The sequence below is a fragment of the Drosophila arizonae genome, chromosome 2, assembly GCF_054131065.1.
Source record: "Drosophila arizonae isolate 15081-1271.41 chromosome 2, UAZ_ARI_1.0, whole genome shotgun sequence".
Classification (NCBI taxonomy): Eukaryota; Metazoa; Arthropoda; class Insecta; order Diptera; family Drosophilidae; genus Drosophila; species Drosophila arizonae.
The window spans coordinates 5,993,284-6,015,651 of NC_142922.1; the positions used below are offsets into that span (position 1 = coordinate 5,993,284).

General features: G+C 45.2%; 4 protein-coding genes across 4 annotated transcripts; 1 reads left to right on the top strand and 3 right to left on the bottom strand.

Moving 5' to 3' along the window:
• Positions 1–241: 241 nt before the first annotated feature.
• Sec10 (Exocyst complex component Sec10) lies at positions 242–2,993 on the bottom strand. Its single transcript, XM_018005143.2, has 6 exons — positions 2,847–2,993; positions 1,879–2,783; positions 1,229–1,816; positions 983–1,172; positions 600–917; positions 242–530 (listed from the first exon to the last, which is right to left on the bottom strand). The coding sequence occupies exons 1-6, from the start codon at positions 2,877–2,879 to the stop codon at positions 432–434; spliced, it is 2,133 nt and encodes a 710-aa protein (XP_017860632.1). The 5' UTR covers positions 2,880–2,993; the 3' UTR covers positions 242–431.
• A 210-nt stretch (positions 2,994–3,203) lies between these two features.
• On the bottom strand, positions 3,204–7,816 carry Tsc1 (tuberous sclerosis 1 protein hamartin). The gene is made up of 7 exons (XM_018005132.2): positions 7,645–7,816; positions 7,172–7,557; positions 6,853–7,109; positions 4,497–6,789; positions 4,285–4,442; positions 4,101–4,230; positions 3,204–4,033 (listed from the first exon to the last, which is right to left on the bottom strand). Exons 2-7 carry the CDS (start codon positions 7,305–7,307, stop codon positions 3,642–3,644), a joined length of 3,366 nt encoding a protein of 1,121 aa, XP_017860621.1. The 5' UTR covers positions 7,308–7,557; positions 7,645–7,816; the 3' UTR covers positions 3,204–3,641.
• A 152-nt stretch (positions 7,817–7,968) lies between these two features.
• On the top strand, positions 7,969–10,236 carry GatB (glutamyl-tRNA(Gln) amidotransferase subunit B, mitochondrial). Its single transcript, XM_018005207.2, has 8 exons — positions 7,969–8,300; positions 8,371–8,515; positions 8,572–8,685; positions 8,743–9,058; positions 9,114–9,538; positions 9,601–9,737; positions 9,803–9,926; positions 9,993–10,236. The coding sequence occupies exons 1-8, from the start codon at positions 8,236–8,238 to the stop codon at positions 10,212–10,214; spliced, it is 1,548 nt and encodes a 515-aa protein (XP_017860696.1). The 5' UTR covers positions 7,969–8,235; the 3' UTR covers positions 10,215–10,236.
• Root (ciliary rootlet coiled-coil, rootletin) lies at positions 10,222–21,840 on the bottom strand. Its single transcript, XM_018005078.2, has 9 exons — positions 21,518–21,840; positions 18,768–19,280; positions 16,536–17,792; positions 15,646–15,797; positions 14,212–15,588; positions 13,977–14,152; positions 11,187–13,591; positions 10,942–11,117; positions 10,222–10,871 (listed from the first exon to the last, which is right to left on the bottom strand). The coding sequence occupies exons 2-9, from the start codon at positions 19,278–19,280 to the stop codon at positions 10,808–10,810; spliced, it is 6,120 nt and encodes a 2,039-aa protein (XP_017860567.1). The 5' UTR covers positions 21,518–21,840; the 3' UTR covers positions 10,222–10,807.
• Positions 21,841–22,368: the final 528 nt, after the last annotated feature.

The following is a 22,368-nucleotide window of genomic DNA, read 5'->3' on the forward strand; positions in this document are numbered from 1 at the left end:
TTAGGCGAGCGACATTAAACGCACACAGAAATAAATAATTTGTGTATACTTAAACAATAAACTTTGATTTATTGGCTGTGAACGGGAGCTATTGTCGAATCACCGGCGATGGAGTGAGACAAGTACAGCAACTATTCACTGATAAATATACATAGATTGACTATTGGGACGTTCTCACAGTATTTAGGACATGAGGAAATCTTTAATAAATGAAATATGATAGCTGTTGAACAGATAAAAATATGATGCACTTGACTTTAATTGAAAAATGAAACGTTAAAGATGTAAGCTAAGCACATATAATATAATATTGGTATATTGTTTGTTTTGATCGTATGTTTATGTTTATGTAAAGTAATACAAACAAAATAAATTGTAAGGGATACATTAGGGAATGTGAGTCAGCAATGGATTGGCCTCTGGCAATAGTGCTACTCGATGATGCCCTTTAGATAATTGGTGTTCTTGATGATACGAAAGTCGGTACGAAGTTGGATGAATTGACGCACCACCGACTTGTCTAGATAATTCTGTTCCCAAAAATGTACAAAAAGTGTAAAATTAGACATAAAGCGATATAGAGATATCAGTACACATACCAGAGTATCGCCAGTGCACACCTCTTGAAGGTTTTGGGGTTTTACCAATAGCAAATTGCACAGAGCGTGAAGTATATCAAAAAGCTGCGTCACCAATGGACTGTCCAGCTCACGTATACATTTCCTATACTCGTTCACATCGCAAATGGCGCACATGGCGCCAGCCGTATTGAATTGCATCGTTTGCAAATGGTCGTAGATGACGCGATGCAGGCGCGTTCCGAATTCTGTCAGCACATTTTGCAGATTCTCGCCATCGACACACTTCTTTATTTGTACAATAACCGGCTGCAGATTCTGCACCACTTGGAGGCAAGCCTGATATGGATGATAACTGATATGAAATAATTGTGTTTGATATAATTTCATGGTCATATTCTTACGGCCGACGAGATGGTGTCGACATCTGTTTCGGGTTTGTAGTCTGTCTTTTTCTGCTCGTACTGCAGATAGACCTTAACCCAGCCAATAACTGCACTTATGGATCGATCCAGACCCTGGTCCAGCTTAGTTTCAATCTGTTCCATCAATATCCGTTTTTTGAATACATAATCTGAGTATTTCGGTGTGTTACTGCAAAGGCAAACAATATTTAGTATTAGGTATATTTTATGAACTTACGTAGTTACCTAACGCAGGGTATAACCGACGAATTGCACAGTTTGTCCAGCAAATGCACAATGATATTGGTCTTTTGGACCACATCAAAGAAGTACAATTGTGGAAATACTTTTCCCTCTGCCAACGGCACTGCCTGCAAGCCCAGCTCCAGCGCATAGTCAACATGCTCATGCATGAGGAAGCGTAGCAAGATGTCATTTAACTTGATGGCATTCCCAGGCAGCTCAGCCTCGCTGGACAACAGCCTGCAGCGTTTAAGCGATGCCTTAGCCTCTTGCAGCATATTAATGGCCAGCTCCTCTGAGAGGAACGTCTCGCCGCCATAATCCTCAATGGCAGCTATATTTATGTTGGCTCGCGTGGCAATCAGCACCTCCATGTTGCGACGAAAACCTTTCGTGGTTTGCGTCTTCTGGTGCTTTTTGCTGGCATAAAATTTCTCCAGCTCCGTTGAGCACTTGGCTGTCAGGCATCTCAGCTCAATTTCGGCATAGCCGGCAAGATTCTTCATGAAGATTTGTTGTGTGAGCTTTTGCAGCAGATCGTCATCGATGGTAGACATGTAGACTTGTAAATCACTGGACAATTTCAGAGTGCTGCAAATATGAAATTATTACTTGGATTAGTGAATACGATTATTAGCACTCTATTAGCTAACCGAGAATAGAGCTCATAGAGCGTACGCAGGTACTTTTCTTCGTCCTTTTTGTCATCCAGCTTGGTCATCGCATATTGATGAAGTTTTAATTGATAAATGTTCAGTATGAACTTGGACATGACTTGCTGCGGATTGGCGAAAACCTTCTTGATGATCTCATAGTGATGCTTGCACATGGGCACAATGCCGATGAATATATCCTTGCCGCTGTACGGCTGCATTTGGCTTTGCTCGATGTAGGCGTCGACACATTGAGTGTAGCCCTTGAACTGGGAGAGAATTTGAGCCAGGGACTTCATACGCTCAATGTCCTCGCTTTTTTGTGCCGTGGCAAACTCTTCGATAAGTCTACGCTCCACTTCATCGTATTTCTTCTCGATTTTACGCTTCGACTCAGCAAAACTACCAGGTGGTAGATCCTGTGAAATTGCATATAGCTTCTGTATCACATCGGCTGCTTCATTCAGGCGCACCGGATCGCTAAATATATCATTCACTATTACGGGCCCGGCCATTAGAAATTCAGACATGTAGCTGAGCAACTTTTGTGCCTCGACGGATCGACTGCGAGGTGTATTCACATTTTCCAGCTGCTCCCCCAGATGCATTATCTTGCCAGCCACAGAGTTAATCTTTTCATCCAGCTGACCGAACCAATCGATGGCCGTTTGGTGTCGCTCTTGCAGCTTCGAGATTTTCTTTGCATGTGACTCCTCCTCTTGTCGCAGGGACTCCTCCAAGCGCTCGCACTTACTTTGCTGCTTCTCCTGTAGTATTTTCAGATCCTTAATAGTCTGTATGAATGTGTCATGCAATGCCACCGGATTGAAGTCTTCGCTATTTTGCAACTCATTGTTGGTGCGCCAGGTCAGTCTTTCAATGAATTCGCCCACTTCAAAAGGCTCCTAGATTAAAAAACTTCGATCTATGTAGTATGTATTATGCATATTCCATTAATCTTTACACACCTGTTCGAATTCCTCCATATATTGGGACAACATATTTGATTGTTTTTGAGGCGTTTTCGACTGATTGTTGCGGTGTTCTTCTTCTTGCTAACTTTAGATCATATAACAGCTGTTTGCTGTTGCTGTTGGCGCTGCCAACTGTTTCTATCGGTGCTGCCAACTATATGCATCGACTCCGGCCTTGCTGTTGGCAATGCTACACAGCTATCGCGCCTGAATAGTTTTTTAAATCTACTAAACGCAGTGCTAGCTATTTAAAAAAATTGTATATATATGTGTGAAAATTATATTAATAATTAAGTCATTTAAAGATTTGTAGTTGTATTATGCACGCCAAAAAGAAAAAAAACTATGGAGTAATATGCTCATGAATTATTTTCATTTAATGTTTCATCATATCAAAACCTATTTTCGTTATATTCTTTTTTTATACAATTTATACGACAAAACACATTGCAATGTGCCAACAAGTTAAAATTTCAAACGGTTATAATCGTTATAATTATTGCGCGAAGTCTGCGTTTTATTTAATTTTAGTTACAGTTTTTTAAACTGAATGCGAAAACCCTGAACAATTCGTTTCATAATCCGACGTTAATTATTTTTGGTAGTGGAGACAAAAAAAAAATTAGAGATATTTGCAGCTATTTTTTAAACATATTTAAATAGTTTTTGCCGATGCTTGCCTTTCCGTCGACCATGTGTTGATTTTCTTTTTATATAATTGACAGCCTTGTGTACTTTCTGTTGCAAACATATAGTCTGCTGCAGTTGTTACTGCTGACTGTGCGGTGGCTACTGCTGCTGCGGTTGCTGCTGCTTCTCTTGCTGCTGTTGCAAGTGTAAATGTGGGTGGGCGTGTGTGTGATTAGATGTCGTTGGCAGGTTCAATTCTTGCGACAGTGCTGCCGTCGTTGTCGTCTGCATTATGTTTATGGCACTAGCAGTGCCCGCTGATGAGGCCAAGTCAACTGTCGACATGCTCGCATTGTCTTCGTATGAGACGCCCGTGCCTGAGCTCGGGCCAGCACCACCGGCCCTTTGGCTCGATACTTCGGCTATTGCCGGCGTTTCAAGCAGCTGTTGCAGATTTTTCAGCTCTGTGGAACGCAGACTGGCCGAAAGACTCTCGCTAGATGCTAGCGACGTTGAAAGCGGCGAGTTTCGTTCCATGGATGAGGCGATATCTGTGAATCGAAACATAATATATGTTTGTGAACAAATAAAATTGGTTTCGTTAATATGTAGACCTACCAGTTCGGTCAGTATCCGGCGAGCAAGTTGCGTGTCCAACAGCACCCTGTGGGTGTTGCAGCGACATCATAAGCTTTTCCTCCATTTGTATGATGATCTTCTTTTGAATTTCGTATTTTTTATTTACCGACTGCAAGAGCATAGGTTATATAAGCAGCAAAAGACGGCGAGTTATGAGGCTTACCTTCAGCATTTCCTCATATTCATCCTTGACGGTGCGCAACAAACGCTTCTGCTCCGCAATAACCTTGTCGTTGATGCCCAATTGAATCGCTTGTTCGCTGATTTTGTGCTTGGTGCTTTCGAGTAAAGAAGTCTTTTCGTCCAGGTTATGCTTCAGATCTGTTACGAAAGTTGCGATCAGTTTAATATGGCTTAAATATTTTTAAAACTCACCTTTTATTTCGGCATTGAAGCTCTCTTGGAGCAACTTTAGCTCCTCGTCGCGAGAGCGATAGTTATCGATCTCTGCCAGTCGATCGCGACATCGCACCTGCACCTCACCCATGATAATAAACTCTGCCTCCAAGCGCGCCAGCTCCTGCTTATATTGCTGTCCAAGATCCGCTTGCTGCTGGGCATGTTGCAATTCTGTGGTCATGGTAAATATTTGACCGCGAAGCAACTCCACTTCGTAGTTCATCTCTTTCCGTTGCAACATCTCGGCATTGAGACGCGTCTGCAAATCATCATTCGCCTGACGCAGACACTTTTTTTGATCCAACTCGTACTGATATTTAGACTTGAGGTCGGCCAGCTGTTGGATGTAGCTGTTTAGCTGCTCATTCGATTGCCGAATTCCCAAGTCGATTCTAGCAGCAAGATCTTGGTTCTTCACGTCAAAGTTTTTCAGTTGTTCCTGCAAACGATCCCGTTCCATTTCCAGGCTGCGTTTGTCTCGACTACGTCCCATCAAGCGGCGATTACGCTCGGCATGAATGCTGCGACGATACCGTTCGTATAGCAATTGTAGGCACATCAGTTGCCATTGCTCCTGCTGCGTTGAGAGATTGCTCGACGAATCGAAGCTCTCCTTCGCGTGTATGGAGCGCATTATGTACTGATCGAGTATCTCCTGCGGATTAAATTGACTTCTTTCGTGCTTGTTTCGCTGATCCTTGCACTCACGCAACAATTCAAAGAGAAACTCTTCATAGTGTATCGGCACTGTTTCCAATGTCTGTACCTCCTTCGACTTGTATGAAGTGCCGGTCGCGTTTTTGGGTGTTCCCAGGGCCAGCATTCGACCGCTACGCTGCAGTCGGGTGCCAGCCAGCACAGTCTTTTGTGTTTGCACGGTATTATGCACTCCATTCCCATTGCCATTATTCTGTGGCAGAGTCGGACAATCGGCTTCGTCATCATCATCGTGCATCTGCTGCTGCTGTAGACTTGGCAAGGCCGAACACGACTTAGTGCGACGTATTTGGTTATCCGCCGGACAGTTCGGCATTGTTGTCCGTTTTGATGCTGCACTGCTATGCCAGCCGCTGGTGAAGCTGCTTTCGTTGCAGCAATAGCTGGCCATTCGATTTCTCCGCTTAACGCCCTTGGCCAGCTGCTGAATGGTACGGTTGGTTGGCATATGAAGACCCCCATCGCTACATAAGTTACGATCCGTTTCGTTGCATTCGCCACAGACACTGACAGTTAGATCCTTGGTCTCAGAAAGTGTCACCGTTGAAGGATGCGGTCCTCCCGTTAGCAATGGATCTGTAAGCTGTGGAAGTTCAGCAGTTGGCTGCATTTTGCTTATGTCAGGAAAGTGGAATTGGCTTTGGTGATCCTTGCGCATCGGAGAGGAAGGCTGACTATTTGCAAAAATAGCTCGCACCGTATGTGAGTTGGGCACCTGCTGCTGCTGTTGGTGTTGTTTAAAGTCGCGCAAATCTTTCAGCGGCGTAGTCTCTGGCGTGGCCTCCACAGCCGCCTCTGGCGGTGAGGAGCCTGTCGCAACAAGCAGCTGAGCAGTGCTACTGGGCGGCACTATAAACGGTGTGGGAGTTAGCGGCATAGCCGAGCTGGCGGTAGCAGGTGCTAGTTCGTTATGTGGACTCCAGATTGGTGTATTGCTGTTATCAGCTATACTTGACTCAAAACGTCTCAGAGGTGCCGCAGTTAGATGTTGATTGTTAAGCTGATTGCTAACATTGTTGTGCTGTTCGCCGTAGGACGTGGTCGAGGTCATGCGACTAAAGCTGGGCGTACTACATGGATAGGCGGACGAGATATCCTCATGAGTGGAGTCGGGATGCAGTACAGGCAGCGACAAATGTGCACATTCCATGACCACATCGTGTGGCTCCATTTCCTTCCAGCGCATGTTGCTCACTTCCGTTTCAGTGGTAGCCGTCAGTAGCATCGGATGGACGCGCACTGTGTCCAGTAACGGTTTGATCGTATGCTGAAAAATGCTTCCCTTGTCCTTCTTGATGAACTCCGACAGATAGCTCAGGAAATTACACGGATACATGCCGTATAGTCGATGGAACAGCATTTGCAAGCCCAATTGTAGATGTACGACCTTATCGTCTGGCAACTTATTCACGTTCTGAAATTTCCACGAAGCCAAATGCCCGAATACCTCAAACAAATCATTCAAAAAATTCGGCACCGAGTTCGGTATTATGGGTAACAGCGTAATTATGCACAGAAGAGCGCTCATTAAGGGCACAATATCCTTTTCGTGCTGGAAGGATCATATGCATGACACATGTACATAAGAACGGTTAGCAATATCAAATTCACTTACCGTCAACAGCTTGAAGACACTCTTAATAAGGCGATGCTTCTCGATTTTGTGCAGCCAGGTGGGATGGCGTCGCACAATAAAACAAAATACATTCAACGCCTGCACGCGATATTGTTGTTGCTTGAGCCAGTCGTCCAAACGATCGAATATGTAGCTATCATGTGGCGGCTGCGCCTTCACCAGCACTTCCATAATGCGCATTGAGCCAGTTTTTAAATAGTAATCTAGCATGTAGCGCACTGGCCATTGTTCCCTAGCTATTATGTTGAATGGGAAACTCGAATAGTATTAGGATATTGGTAAACTTCTTTTTACTTACTTTGGGTGAAAAGTTCAACAAGTTTCTTCTTTGCTTCCTCATTTTCAAATGTCTGATTTGACTCCAAACCCGAGATAGTCCTATCGAAATCCATATTGGTGACTGAGCTATGTGGAGTGGCAACAACGGACAGCATGTGGTGCGTTGTTTGTTTGATTGATTTTTCAGCATTAGCTCCTTATTTGCATCGGTAGCCTTTGTTTTTCTCCCTTTAACCTATAGCTGCACGTTGGCGTAGCGACCTGGTAGTGGTCACCACTCCAAGTACTTTGTAGCCGTCGTCGTCGTCGTTGTCGTCGAAGTTGTCGTGGTCTCTTGGTCGTGTTTTTTACTTTTGCTGCGCTGCGTGTGCTTTTTGCTCTCTTCTTCGTCGTCGTTGTTGTCAACTGTGATATACAAAAATTTGCATCACATTTTTCGTCAAGTGTATTCAAACATCCTGTTGCGTTGGATAATGCAAGAGTTGTGCTTACCTCTAGTTTCATCTTTTTCACATGTTTTATTAAAAATGTTATCGCGTGTTTTTCTACCTTAGTTTAGCAGTAATGTTCAACTTTTCCATATTCTTCCAATGAGCCCACTTCGCCTTCGTGATATTTTGATTTATCGTAAGTGCCATAAATATCGGAACTAAATGCTAGCTATCGATATTAAACGGCTGATTCGTGACACGCTAACCAATATCAGCTGTTCTCAACAGTTGGTCTTCGTATTGAGGATGTTCTTACTGCTGGTAGAATATAATATGGGAATGTGTATCAGGACTTGGTAGGCAGTAATAATATATCTTTGTTTTGTTAAAATAAACGCAGAGAAAAATTACTTTATACAAAAATCTTTTTTAATATAACCGCACATATATATTCAGATGTAAAGTACGATTGCGCTAAATTCGCTCTACAGGCTAAATTCGATACCTTGATGAAAAACAGCTGTTGCACCTTCTATCGATTTTTTAGTTACATCAATAGAGTGGAGGGAATACCTATTATTGTTGTTAGGCATTGCACCTGATGCCCAGCTGTTAATATTATTAAATCTCAGCCGGTAAAAGGGAATTTTCAATGGGGAGTTATATGATTGTGCGTCGACTGGCAACGCAGCCCAAATTGGCCAATGCAGCGAAAAGGTAAATATACAAGTTTACTGTTTATAGTGTCCCACATCCCATTTGAATATGTTTATATGTTTTGATGCAGAAAGTGGAAAAGTGTGGTTGGTTTGGAGGTGCACGCACAGATAGCAAGCGCCTCAAAACTATTCTCCGGCAGTGGCACCGGCTTCGGAGCACCTCTCAACACAGCAGTTGCCTATTTTGACGCTTCTATACCAGGTACCCTACCGGTAAGTTTTTACAGTTTTTACTCTGTGTAAGCTAATAAAAAAATATTCTATTTAAGGTTCTCAATAGAAAATGCGTAGAGTCTGGAATTAAAACTGCATTAGCACTAGGCTGTCGGGTGAACGAAGTGTCCATGTTTGATCGCAAGCACTACTTCTATGCAGATCTTCCAGTGAGCAGTCAAATTTATCACATCACAATGAAATGCAAACGTTTTGAATTTTCTTAGAATGGATACCAAATTACCCAACAACGCGCTGCTCTCGCAAATGATGGAGTAATAACATTTCCAGTCATAACACCGGGCAAGAAGATTTATTATAAGTCTGTCAACTTGTTGCAATTGCAATTGGAACAGGACAGTGGCAAATCGCTGCACGATGAACAGCTGAAGAGGAGTTTAGTTGACCTGAATCGAGCTGGGTTGCCGTTAATGGAGTTGGTATTTGGCCCAGATTTAGAAACGGGCGAGGAGGCTGCATCATTAGTGAAAGAACTAATGCTTATATTGAAACGACTCCAGACCTGTAGCTGTAAAATGGAAGGTAAGTGCCTAACACAACTGCCAAAATGCTTTTGATGCTCACATTGCTTTTCCAGAGGGCGCACTGCGCGTAGATGCCAATATATCAGTACATCAGGAGGGCGATCCTTTAGGCGTGCGTACAGAGGTTAAGAACATTGGCTCCGTTCGGAGCATATCCCAGGCAATATCTTACGAAATAAATCGCCAGCTGGAGCTTGTTGCCGATGGCGGCGTTGTGACAAATGAAACCCGTTCATGGGATGCGGACAAAAGACGCACCATTGCGATGCGTGATAAAGAAGTGCTGCAGGATTATCGATTTATGCCGGAGCCCAATTTGCCACCGTTACATGTCAACCTCAAGCCGGGTTCAAGGTCAACCGAAGACCTGATATCAGTAGCTGCGCTAAGCGAGGAAATACCAGAATTGCCTGAACATACGCGTCAACGCCTTATGGAATATTACAAACTGAATGCAGAGACAGCCATCATTTTGGTGGTAAGCTTTACAAAATGGCAAGTGGTTTTAGCAAAAATTTGTTTTGATGTTTATTCTATTAGAACGAGCCCATACTGCTGGAACATTTTGAAAGCATTACCAAGAGTCTACCGGATATGCCAACCAAAGTGGTTACAAATTTCCTTATTAACGATTTGCTGTCGTACTGCAACAAGCTCAGTTTGGACATAGCAGATTGGTATGTATTATATATGTTAGCGTATGCTTTCAGTTCATGCAAACTGTTTTCGGTTTCTATTGTAGTGCCATCAGTGCCAACGCCTTGAGGGATGTCTTGAAAGCGTTACACTCTGACCAAATCAATTTGCAAGCAGCTCGCCAACTTATTCCCCTTTTACACACGAATCCTACAGCCGACGTGAGCCAGGTGAGAAAACTTAGAGGTTTCACCACTCAAAGCTTTAAATATATATTCTTTTACTTCGCTTTGCAGTTGGTTAAAGAAAACAACTTGGAGCAGATTTCCGACCTGAACACCATTGAGGCCTATTGCCGTGAGGCAATTGCCAATCAGCCAAAAACAGTGCAGCAATACCAAAAGGGAAAATCGAAAGCCCTTTATGCCATTGTTGGTGAAGTTGCGAAGCTCTCGGCACAAAAGGCGAATATGAAAGTCGTGGTTGAGTGCTTGGAGAGACTTTTAAAAAATAAATAAAACGCACTTATTTATTGTGTTACTGGACGTGTTTATTGTTGTATATAGTTTATAAAATTTGTTGTAAGTTGCTGAACACATACTGTAATTCAAATATATATTTATATGTATATATTTTTGTATGTATGCTAAATTTAAATGTGTGTTGTGCTGCCTATGTGTCCATGTCAATATTAGTAATGAAATAATTATGTGATTGGTTTATAGCTCATATATGATATATATGCAGTTCTTTGCTCTCCTGCCTTTCGAGGAGATGCGGAACTTGTGACCCTTTAATGTAGAATATTGTAAAATATGTTTTGTTGTTTTCGTGTGTCATAAATGAGTATCCAATTCAGGATGCGAGATAATGGAACGCACTATATTCGATCGTCTACAAGGCAGACAATGAACAGCTAGAATTGTACTTGAAGCACTTCAAGATTTATGAATGCAGATGCGGGTGAACTAAATATTATTTGAATACGATGTCTTTAGTAGTCTAAAGCGTTTGCCTCAAAATAAATGCACGTACTTTGCCGAACGCTGGCAGTGAACGTTACGTCTTGGCGGGATCAATTTACCAGATGACAACACGATTGCACAATCCATTAATCACGATCGTAATCACGGCACGTCGACGGTGGCAGACTCATGGACACTGCAGAGTCCAAGCTGGAAAAGCAAATAGATTCGAGTAGATTCTTATTGATGGAAGTTGCTGAATTTATATATTGCTACCCACCGTCTGCTTTCGCTTTCCAACAAATGGGCATCCACTGGATGCTGGGAGACATTGCGCAGAGAATCACCTAAAGTGCTGCGTAGATGTTGCATCTCTCGATTAGCTTTGGAGCTGCGCAAAATGTATTGCTGTCGCCGTTTAGCCTCTTGAGCCAGCTGCTCCCGCAGCATTGAGATCTGTTCGAGATGAGAGAAAGGAATAGAGTCGAACATTTGTTCACCTCATCGAACTGGGCATAGGCTCACCTGGTTCTCGAGGCGTAGCACCTGCTGCCTGTGGGACTGCTCGCGAGCATCTAGCAGCTTCTCGGCATGCATTTGGGCGCTGCGATAGCGATCCGCGTCCATGCCATCCATGCACTTGGAGCTGTCATGCATGCGTGCCTTGCAGCGTGCCAGCTCGGACTCCTTTTCCGCCAGCAACGTCTCCAGGCGACGCACTTTTAAGCGCAAGTCACGCGTTTCCTGCTCAATGGCGCTGTGGTCCAGGCCACAGCTATAGGAACCTCCAGTGCCGCCATCGTAACGATTGGAATCATATTCTCCGGCATCGCCACCGCCTCCGCCACCATAATAGGAGCTGGACTTCTCAGCCCGATCGTAGGCGTTGCCCCCAGCGAATTTGCTCTTCCTGTCGCACTCCAGCTGCTTCACCTTGTCCTGCAGTGCCTGCAGCTTGCTGCGCAGCTCAGACTTCTCTCGCTGCGACGACTTCAGCTGGCGACTTAGTTCCTCCTCCTCGCAACTGCCGACGCCGCTACCACCATTGCCGGCATCCTTGTCGCCGTTTTCCTGATTCCACTTGGCAATGCGCAGCTGGGACTCAAGCGCCGAGCGCTGCACCTCGAGCTCCGTAACCTGCTCCTGGAGCCGCTGGTTGCCGTCGAGCTGTGCTTGCTGGCTGCGTCGCAGCTCGTTTAGATTGGTCTGGGCGCTGTCCAGGCGCTCCGTCAATATGCGCTTCTCGTTCTCCGTCGTTTGCAGTGATTTCTGGAGCAGCTTTACCTTATCCTCGTTGGCCTGCGAGCAATGGCCCTGCTCGGAGAGCTCCTTCTGCAGCGTCTTGATTTCGCCGCGCAGTTGGGTCTCGGTGACGGCGCTCTTCTGGAGCCGCTCCTTGAGCTGATCCACAGTGGTCTTCAGCGAGGTGCAGCGATCCTCCAGCTGGACCATTGCACGATTTTGGTTGTCCAGCCGCTCCGTCACTTGCCTTATGTTGCAGTCCTTCTCCTGAAGTGCCATCTGCAGCCGCGTTAGATCCCCTTCCATGGCGACGCGCTGCAAGTCCAGCTTACTGGCCCGTCCCTCCACCTTGGCCAGCTCCTCCTGCAGCGCGCGTTTCTCGCTCTCCAGCTTGGCGCACACTTGACGACTCTTTTCCAGGCGATCCTCGTTTTGGGCATTGTCCTCGGATGTGGCGGCCAGCTGCATCTCGGTCTGGGCAATGCGCTCGCGCAGCATCTGACACTCATCGGTGCGCTGCTTCAGCTTCTCCTCGAGCGCGCTCATGGCAGAGATTTTCATCTTACGATCCGTTTCCAGATTGCTCTTCTCCTCCTGCAGGTTGCGCAGCATGCCCTGCAGCTTGCCCATCTTAGCGTCGCAGCGCATCTGCTGCTCGGCGGCATCCTGGAGCTGTTTCTTGGCCGCGCCCAACTGCGACTTGTAGTCGTCCTTCTCGCGCTCCAGCTGCGCCACTTGATGCATCAGATTGCGCACGCCCTTTCGCACCAGATCCGGATCAACATCGACAGGCGCATCGGGGCATTGGGATGTGCTGCGTGTGTCATATTCGCCAACGCTGCGCGATGGACTGAACCGGCGCGAGGGACTCAGCAGGCGGTGCGACAAATTGACACTGCCATCCACTTGGATGCCAGCAATACGGCGCAGCGTGTGCACCACGGAGCTCAGTTTCTGCTCTGTGCTGCGCTTGTGCAGTTCCACGCAGGCCAGCTGCTCATCCAATGCCCTGATGCGACCCTCGGCGCCACCCAGACGCGCCTTCAGCTCCTGTATCTGCTGCGTGGCGTCCGCCAAGCACACCTCCAGATTGTGTTTCTGATCCTCCAAGCGCTTCTCGCGCCCGCGCGCCTCCTCCATGCGGGTGGCCAGCTCCTGCTCACGCGCATGGAAGCGATGCTCCTCCTGGTTGTTGTGACACCGTGCACGACCCAATTCCTGGCGCGTCGCGCACAGATTTGCCTCCAGATCGGCCAGCTGCTTCTTGATCTGGCACAGTTCCTGCTGCGCACGTTCCTTCAGCTCAATTTCAGCGGACAGCTTCGCCTGCAGCTCCTTGCCGCCCTCGTCCTTCTGGGCGAACTCCATTTGCGCCTTTTGCAGCGACGACTTGGTGGCATTCAGCTCCTGCATGGTCTTTGTGAAATTGTTCTCCGTCTCCTTCAGTAGGGTGCTAACGCGCGTGCGCTCTATTTCCAATGAGTTCTTGGCCTCCTCCAGATTGTTAATCTTCTGAAGCGCCTCCTCAATGGCACGTGCCTGCTCCCGCTTCGCGCTCTCCACACGCTTCACATGATCGCGCAACTCCTTGTTGCTAGCGGAGTACTTGTCCCGCTCAATGTTGCTATCCGCCAGCTGTCGTCGACTGTCGGTCAGCTCCTTGCGCAGGCTGTCAATGTAACCTTCACCTGGAAGGAGAGGATTAACAATTTGATTTATTCAGCATGTATTCTATGTGCTCTTCGAGTAGTCGTTCATTGAAGAAGAAAAAGAAACCCAACGCGGGCCACAACATTTCATTATCAAATCTATATCTATATAATCTCTCGAAGATCAGATCAATACTCTAAAAATCCCTTGGGAATAAGGGTAGACTGAATATTGAAAAGGGAAGAGGGGAACAAGGAGCTAAGAAATGTTCAGTTGAAACATCTAAAGCCTGAACTCAGGAAGCCCTACGATCTGCAATAAAGGTTTGTCTTCTTCTTCTCAAACCAGATCATTTTGACTAGTCTGGATAAGTTAAGTACAGTATTTAATAATAATATTTTATATTAATAGAATAACATTTACCTTCTTTGGTCTTGCGCAGCGCATCCTGCAGCTCATTATTGGTTGCCTCGATTTTGTCCTCCTTCAGTCGTATATCCATTTTCAGCTCCTCGCTCAGCCGGCAGATCGTGTCGCGTTCCTCGCGAATGCTGCTCAGTTGCAGCTCCTGCTTACGTATGCACTCCTCCAGCTTGATTCTATGGGAGTATACAAATGCATAACTGATTGAGTTAGGGCATGGCTGGGACAGTCTTACTTGTGCTCCTCCTCTCTGGTGCGCATTTGCACAATCTCATCCTTGAGCTGGGCTATGGCCGCTCGCTGCTTCTCGTCGCGGGCATTGGCCTCGCGCTTGCTGCGATCCAGTGACTCCTGCTCGGTCTTCAGGTCGCGTGAGACCGCTTCGAGGCGTTCGGCCACCGCCTGCTTGTCCCGATGGGCCATGAGCAGCGCCTGTTGCTTCTCGTTCTCTGCTCGAATCAACGTCTCCTCGTGCTGCTGCACGAGGCTCTCGATGTGCGCCTGCAAGGCGGCGATGCGCTCCTGCAGCTTCTCGATCTCGTCGTCCTTGGCGGTTTGCAGGGCCTGCAGGGCCTGCTGCATGCGCTTCTCTAGAGCATTGCGTAACTGCAGCACTTCGTCTCCATGGCGCTTGGCTGCATCCTCAGCGGCTGCCTGGAGATTGCTAATCTTCTGGTTGAAGTCACTTTCGGCAGCACGAGCGGCATTCAGCAGCTGAGTCTTCGTCTCCTGGGCCTTACGCTGGCAGAGCTCCAGCTCCTTTTGCAGACGTGCCACATGGTTTTTGAGGGACTCCTCTCGGACCAGCGCCTCCTGCAGATCACGTTCCAGTTGGCTGCGCTTCTCCTCGACGGCCTCCAGCGTTGTATTGGTATCGAACAGCACCGTCTCGAGAGATTCTTTCTCGGAGCGCAGTGCGGCCAGCAGCTCGTTCAGCCGATGCGTTTCCTTCTCGTGCAAATCAATGACCACTTGCTTCTCCTCCACATCCTTGACCATGTCCTCGATGTTGCGATTCAGCCGACTGTTGGTTTCCGTCGTTTGCTCCAGCCGCTGGCGCGTGCGCATCAGCTCCTCGTTAATCGTCTCCTTCTTGCGGCACATGGCGGTCAGCTGGTTGTGTACATCGCACTTCTCGCGCGTCATGCAGGCCAGGTCCTGCAGGATCTTCTCCTTCTCTAGCTGCAGGCACTTGAGCTTCTCGCTGTACGAGAGATTGTCGGTTTCCAGCTCCAGGCGCGCCTTGTCCAGCACAGCCAGCTCCTTCTTCAGCTCCCCAATTTCGCTGGCCTGATCCGCGACCTGTGCGCGCAGCTTCTTGCGCTCCTCTTGGGCTTCCACCAAACTGTTCTGCACGGACTTCAGCTCGTCACTGGTGGAGCAATTGTTATTCGACAATTTCTCATGCTTTTCCTGCAGATCACATTTGTCCAGCAGCAGCTTATCCAGGTCGTATTCGAGATCGCATTTCTGTTTCTCCAGCAAATTGATCAAATTGTCGGATTCTATGCGCTGCTGTTCCAACAGATCTCGGTTGAGACTAACGCGATTCAGCTCCTCCCGCAGCGAAATGGTCTCCTCCCTCAAGCGACTGCTGCGATCCTCCTCAGATCTACGTAGGGCACATATTTAACTGCCTGTAAACTAGCTATACTAAGTTGAAGCTTACCTCAAATTCAACTCTGTTATATTCTTATCCTTGAGTATACGCTGTATCTCCAGCTCCACTGCCTTCTTATCCTCCTCCATGGAATCGATTCGCTTCTGCAGCTTGCCATAGTTCAGCTGCAACTTCTCAAAGTCTGCGCTCAAATTCTCAAACTAAAATGATATTAATTATGATTGATCTCATTAGCTTAATAATGAACAGATTGTCATAAAATATCTTTGCTTTAGAGAAGCCTCTGTCTCCCACGCATTTTCAAATGCTTGATGTAGCCTAGGAACTCGAACCCGGATTCTCGTTACTCAGTTGCCACGGCTCATTTCAAAAACCCATCCAGGGCATTAAACATATAGTATAGGTAATTGATTTTTGTCGAGACAGCAAAATAAATAATCTAGTCAGCTGACTGTACCCGGCAAATGCATATAGATAATCGGCCGTAAGTCTACTATTAAATATACATATGTATAGATCTGTTCGAAAGTAAGAAATTTATATTTATAAAAAACAAGTCCCTAGTATTTAAATAATTTATACATTTATATTTATATTTGAAATATGTGGAACAAACATTTCTTACATAATTTTTCTTCAAGGCTATTTAAATAGAAACTGGATCTTGACGCAAGTCAGAAGGATTCTTCTGCTAACACATATTAGTTTATAGAATTTGTAATATACAGTCTATCCAGAAAGTGCTTAGATTGCGAAGTAAACAAAAGTAGATCTACGATGATTGATAGAGTATATCCTTGTTCTAACTCTAAACCGAGGCTAAAAACACCTCTGTGAACTCATTTCAAAATCAAGAAAGTCTAGTCGAGTATTATCTTATATATGTAAGTCTAGCCGAGTCTTATCTACGGCTCTTATCACCACTGGCACCCACTCACCGCATTGTTTAGATCCGCCCGACCCATTTCGGCTTGCTGTTTTTGCACTCGGACTTCATCCAGGGACTTTTGCAGACTCTCGCGCTCCTGCAGCAGCTCGGAGAGCTTTGAGTTGCTGGCATCCAGCTTCTCGGTCAGCTGCTGCATTTTGCTGGTCAGCAGCTGCTTGGTGCCCTCGCTGGTCTCCAGCTGGGAGCGAGTGCTGCGCAGCGTTTCGCTGCTCTGCTGGAACTTCACCTGCATGTCGTGCAGGGCCAGCTGGTACTTGTGGAGCGCTGCCTGCACAGCCGAAATGGTGCCCTCGGCAAAGGCCTGGGAGGCGCGCGTCGAATTGCGTCTTGGTGATTTTCCACCTCCGGCAGCGACGCCGGCGTTGGCAGAGCCACCCGCTACGGAGCCGGCGTCACGCGTCAGATGCATGTGCTGCATGGCACTGTTGACCTCGGCGTCTGCTTCGCGATCGGCGATCTCGGCATCTTGCACTACAGCTTGAGCGATCTCGCGCATGGAATTGTTTAATCGTTCGATTTCATCATTGTAGCGATTAGCCAATGCCGCCTGCGACTCGGCCTGAGCGCAGCGATCTTCCAGCTTTTTGAGCTGATTCATCAGCTCCAGCAATCGCTGATCCCTTTCCATAATCTCGTGCCGTGCACTCTCGTACTGCACCTTGAGCGTGGCCAGCTGCGCCTGCAGCTCATCGTTGCTGCGGCGCGATTGCTTCAGCTCCTCGTCGGCGGCATGCTTGGCCTGCTGCAGTGCAAATGCTACCGAGGAGTTGGAGCAGTTGATGTCCTTGCTAACGCCGTTGATCTCCTGGCCCATCTTGGCCACCTCGGCCTTCATGGCGCTCTGCATGTCCTTGAAGGCGCGCTTGACGGCAACCACCTCGCGCCACATCTTCAGCAGGCGATTGTGCTCGCTGTTGTAGTAGTCCTTGAAGGCCTGCTCCTCCTCCTTGAACTCGTCCTCCTTGATGAGCAGCTCGTCGCGCATGTTGCCCCAGTCGTTGGTCAACTTCTGCAAATCATTCGTCAGCGCCTCGTTGGTGCGATTCGATTCCTCCAGCTGCTGACGCAATGCATTGTTCTGGGCCAAAATCTGCTCGCAGCGATTGTGCTCCTCCTCCAGCTTGCGGCACAGCTCGCTGCTGCTGACATCGTCATGCAAGTAATCACGTCCACAGCTTGGCGGAGGCGAGTCTAACGACGAGCTGCACGGCAGGCTGCTCTGACCCAGGGTCAGCGAGGTCGAGCACTGTTAACAAAGATAATCGCGACAGGCACTCAAAATTATGCAAAACAATAAATGTAAACAAGTAAAAGTAATTTATAAATAATCTCTAATTGAACGACTACACATGCCCTATCCTAATTGCATTTCTATGCATCTATAGATGACAAACATGTGGGTAAGAAAGCAATGAAAAGATAGCGAGACTAATCTGAAGTGCTACTCAAAGGATTCGAGGTTTGAGCAGCTCATATTTAGATTATAGATCATAGTAGTATGATAACTCTGTTTTAGTTTTTCTTAGTTTATACCACTATATTTATAAAACTAAATTACTAAGCATAAACATAGCTTGCAAATATAGGTAGTATTCATATAAAACAAAACGGAATTTATGAGAATTGCAGAGTAGGGCACTTCTTGAAGACAGAGATCGATGTATATACCAAATACATAAATATGCAAATATGGTACTGATTCCTTAAATGTATATAGTATATCCTAAAAATGATAGTGAGTCCTTAAGAGCTCGATCTACAGAAGGTATGCGAGGGAAATTATAAAGTTACATTGATATAAATAAGAATGAGTATAGTTCTTATGTGAAAGGGAAATATATTACATAAAATAGTAAACATTCTTCTTGATTGTAAAATAGCTGATATTCACACTACCTTCTGAAATTCCTATTCTTCATTTATATTACTCCCTTTTTAAGGGATCTGAAGAGCTATAAGTAATAAATTACTTTAAGTTCATGATTTGATTATAAAACCAGCTATAGCATGTCTAATAACATGTACAAGTCCGACAGAGTTCAGATCGTATATAGCATATTATTGTGTATGTATACACATATGTATAGAACCATGTATAACTCTGTATATGTATATGCAATACAATAAATAGATACATCTGAAGGAGATAAGATAAGAAGCTCAGATTGAAGATCTATATAATGGTAATAAATACATATCTATATGTAGAATTCCTACTCACCATCACCTGGCTTGCCGTTGGTCCCGTTGTCAGCTTGGGCGGTCCGGGCATGGTCGTCGTCGGCTTGATGGTGTCGTGCATGCGCTCCTCGAGATCGCTGCAGCGCTGCCTGTACTGCTGTATCTTGGACTGGAGCCGGCTGACGAGATTGGCCTGATTGTGCTGGGCCTGCTTGTAGGTGTCCAGGCGCTTGCGATAGCTGTGCGACTCGTCTGCCAGTCGCTGGCGCAGCTCCTGATTCTGGCGCAGCAGCGCATTGGTGGAGCAGTCCGCCGTGGACGGCCCGCCCGGTGCTGGGCTCATCATTCTGGGCGTGATGGCGCCGGAGCCGGAGCCGTTGCTGATGTTGTTGATGTTGCTGTTGTTGATTGTGTTGCTGGTCGTTGGCTCGCCACGCCCACGATTGCGAGAGAAGGGTAAACGCGTGGATGTGGATGGTGCCGCTGATGGGGCTGGCAGGTCGACGGCCGATGGGCAAGGCGTTTGCTTAAAGTTATCGCGATACGCTTGCATCTGAGAGTGAGACAGAGTGAGAAAGAGAAAGAGAGAGAGAGAGAGAGAGAGAGTGGAAGAGAATGTTTGAGTCGGTTCGGTGAAATTGTTTGCGGTTTGCGTGTGAGGAAACTTTTGCAGAACTTTGCCGCCTACGCCTAAATGCTCGATAACTTTGTCCAAATTGATTTATTAACTCCGCTCGGGCTGACTCTGACGGCCTTCTGCCATGAGCCCAACTATTTTGCCATATCCGGTCGCCATGACAGCTGCGCCCAGCGAAATTATAGTTCTAATGCTTAGCGCTCATAAATAAACAAGCTCCCCTTTTTATCATCTAGTCAATGATATTTCTATGCGAAACATCGCCCACTTGACAGTACGATTCTCGGCCTCCGCCCCCTCCTCAGCTGGGCTGACACCGTTTGTCACCAGGACAGCAAACTTTGTATGTTACCAATCCCTCCATCTCCCCCAATCACAATCTCAACCCCAACCCCTATTCCCTTCGCCCCATTGCAGTTTTGCTTTGTGCCCAGCAACAACATGCATTATAATTTCCTTGTCCTCGACGTATTTATATTAATAAACAAAAATAGTTGATTTTCGTTTTTGGATTCCTCTTCTTTTTTTTCGATTTATGTAGCTCGTTGTTGAAACTTCTTTCGACACGAATGAAGCCTTGTTTTTATCTATTTCTTTTTTTTTTTTTTTTTTTTTTTTGTTAGTCTGTGGGTCGTCTTCTAATTTTGAGCTCCTTATGCTCTGTGGACTTCATTTATAGATACAACAACAAAATTTAATAGATTTCTTTATATGTGCGGAGGACGACGATGTCGCGACTATGTCTTGGCATGCAATCTGGCTTGAGCCTATGTTTCCGTACGATTGTACTTTCTCTACTTTGGTCATGACTGTTGCGAGTGTTTCGCTCAGATTGAGGTCGACATAAAGACATAATCGTAAATCTGTCATAAATATATGTATTTAACGGCACTTCCGAACTGCTTTCAACCGCCACGACGAGCGGCATCAAATATTGAGCATAATTTTAGCACATGAAAGGAATACCGAAAAGACAAAAAATAATGACAGTCGCTCATGAGCTCAGTCTTATCAGAATCATGCAATTATATGAATGCTAATTATATAATAATTAACACGCTTATGCGTGTAGTGTGTACATAAGTTTTGAGAAACCCTCGCCACAATGCTATCTATGATTTCTGTATACTTATTAATAGAATGCAATGAGTATATTGGTTTCGTGCGCTTATGAAGTGAACGGTAAACTTCATATTCATATTGCCAAGCCAGATTTTTAATTTTAACTATACCCTGTAGGCATATATAATTTATATATATCTGGAAATATATCTGCATGTATCTTGGACAGCTTTGAAGCCAGAAAGATGGTTTTCCCACTGTATACAAAATATGTATTTCCTATATGCATAAATGTAGCTCCTATAGCTTAAGTTCGACAATAACTACTATATAATCATAGGACTGTTTACATTGCAATTCTTAGAGATTTATATTTTGAGTCAATTTTTTTTAAATATCAGCTCGACTTTTAACTAAGACAAAACGAAAATTGAAATTTCGAATAGTATTCATATTTCCTTGAAGTATCCTTTAAATCTCAGTATATGGGTTTTTTATACCCTGAACCCATTTTCAATGGGAAATCAGGGTACAATGGTTTTCTTATTATTACATAGTATTTTATTTCTTTTGGTTTCTCAAACTATAAATGGCCTGTAGACATATTATTTTTCTAAATTTATGATCGATTTTTGTCATAAAGCGAGCTAAAGCAACTGACTAACTAAATAATCCTGGTTAAATATAGCTGAACTTAAAGTATCAGACGGTATTTCTTTAACAATTTATTCAAACAATAATGTAATCTATTTCCTTACACCAATTTAATTATTTATTTTATTTGTAGGATTTTTTTTGTGACTTTTACTCATATAATTTAAATGTACAATAAAAATCTTTAGGGGTTTTTCTTTGAAATTAAAATATTACAGATTGCCAGATTAATACAGCTAATATATCTTTAATCAATTATGTATAAAATTAAAAAAGTACCCATATTATTATTTAAAATATTTTAAACACGTTTATTTAAGAAGCTTTCAAAAATAATAGTAAAAATTGCAGATTATTTTTGAGTATTTTCAACAGACAAAAAGAAAAGCAATATACACGATCAACGCTAGTTATAATCCAAACTAGTTTACACTCACTTCTCTTGTAATTTATCCAAAACTCGTAGTTTTAACGGCCACAATGTGAGAATCTACTTGTTAACTGATGGAGCCTCAATTGAATACTCATCAAATTAGCGTGTGTAGCTTTATTCGGCAATACACTAAACACTCAAAGTGGGCGCCCGCCCTGAGTAGCTACTGCCACACCCACTTGCAAGTTCGCGTTTCGCAGTTCCACTTCCACTTCACAGTTCCAAACAATTGACACAAATTGGCAAAAATGCGGAAATACGCAACTAAATCACATGCGCCTCGTTTTGGTCGTAAAGCAAAACAAATCGGAATGGTTAGAAAGTCCTTAGAACTGTCGAGGTTCGTGGAACAGCAGCAACTGAGCCCCAATGCCTGTGCGCGCCCATTTACATAAGGAAGCCAGTGGATTCGCTTTCGAAGTAAACAGACAAACGGACGAACGGACGGATAGTCAGACAGTCCACGCCCGATGATCGGCTGCTACTTGGCGTTTGCCTAGCTCCTGGGGGAGTTAGGTGGATGTAAAATAAACATTGAATTAACAAATTCCACGTTGCCGCTGGCAACCGAAAAATTGATTGGCTTCGCGACTCATCGAAGCCCTTTGCCCTGGCCAGAAAAGAAGTCACAATTATGTTTGGCGTGCGAGCGAGCAACAAATGCAAATTGCGGCTCAAAGCATATTTCCAATGTGCCAACCCACCTGCCAGCCTATGTCTGTATGAGTACGAGTGTGTACATGTGTGTGTGTGTGATAGAGCATCTCACAATATTGGTCACAATATTCATGCCTAGCTGCGTTTAATAAGTCAAACAGTGCAGGGCAATAAATTTTGAGCTATGCGAATGGAGTT

What these genes read in the sequence shown, in the direction of transcription:
- Sec10 (XM_018005143.2), bottom strand. Translation starts at nt 2,879, where the DNA reads ATGTTGTCCCAATATATGGAGGAATTCGAACAG. An exon ending in ATATGGAGGAATTCGAACAG is followed by an intron (nt 2,784 to 2,846) that starts GTGTGTAAAGAT and finishes TTTTTAATCTAG; the next exon opens with GAGCCTTTTGAAGTGGGCGA. An exon ending in TCGGTTATACCCTGCGTTAG is followed by an intron (nt 1,173 to 1,228) that starts GTAACTACGTAA and finishes TTGCCTTTGCAG; the next exon opens with TAACACACCGAAATACTCAG.
- Tsc1 (XM_018005132.2), bottom strand. Translation starts at nt 7,307, where the DNA reads ATGCTGTCCGTTGTTGCCACTCCACATAGCTCAGTCACCAATATGGAT. An exon ending in TGTTGAACTTTTCACCCAAA is followed by an intron (nt 7,110 to 7,171) that starts GTAAGTAAAAAG and finishes TCAACATAATAG; the next exon opens with CTAGGGAACAATGGCCAGTG. An exon ending in CTTCAATGCCGAAATAAAAG is followed by an intron (nt 4,443 to 4,496) that starts GTGAGTTTTAAA and finishes CTTTCGTAACAG; the next exon opens with ATCTGAAGCATAACCTGGAC.
- GatB (XM_018005207.2), top strand. Translation starts at nt 8,236, where the DNA reads ATGGGGAGTTATATGATTGTGCGTCGACTGGCAACGCAGCCCAAATTG. An exon ending in CTATACCAGGTACCCTACCG is followed by an intron (nt 8,516 to 8,571) that starts GTAAGTTTTTAC and finishes ATTCTATTTAAG; the next exon opens with GTTCTCAATAGAAAATGCGT. An exon ending in AGACAGCCATCATTTTGGTG is followed by an intron (nt 9,539 to 9,600) that starts GTAAGCTTTACA and finishes TTATTCTATTAG; the next exon opens with AACGAGCCCATACTGCTGGA.
- Root (XM_018005078.2), bottom strand. Translation starts at nt 19,280, where the DNA reads ATGCAAGCGTATCGCGATAACTTTAAGCAAACGCCTTGCCCATCGGCC. An exon ending in GGGCGGATCTAAACAATGCG is followed by an intron (nt 15,798 to 16,535) that starts GTGAGTGGGTGC and finishes ATATCATTTTAG; the next exon opens with TTTGAGAATTTGAGCGCAGA. An exon ending in GCTGCGCAAGACCAAAGAAG is followed by an intron (nt 13,592 to 13,976) that starts GTAAATGTTATT and finishes CTCTCCTTCCAG; the next exon opens with GTGAAGGTTACATTGACAGC.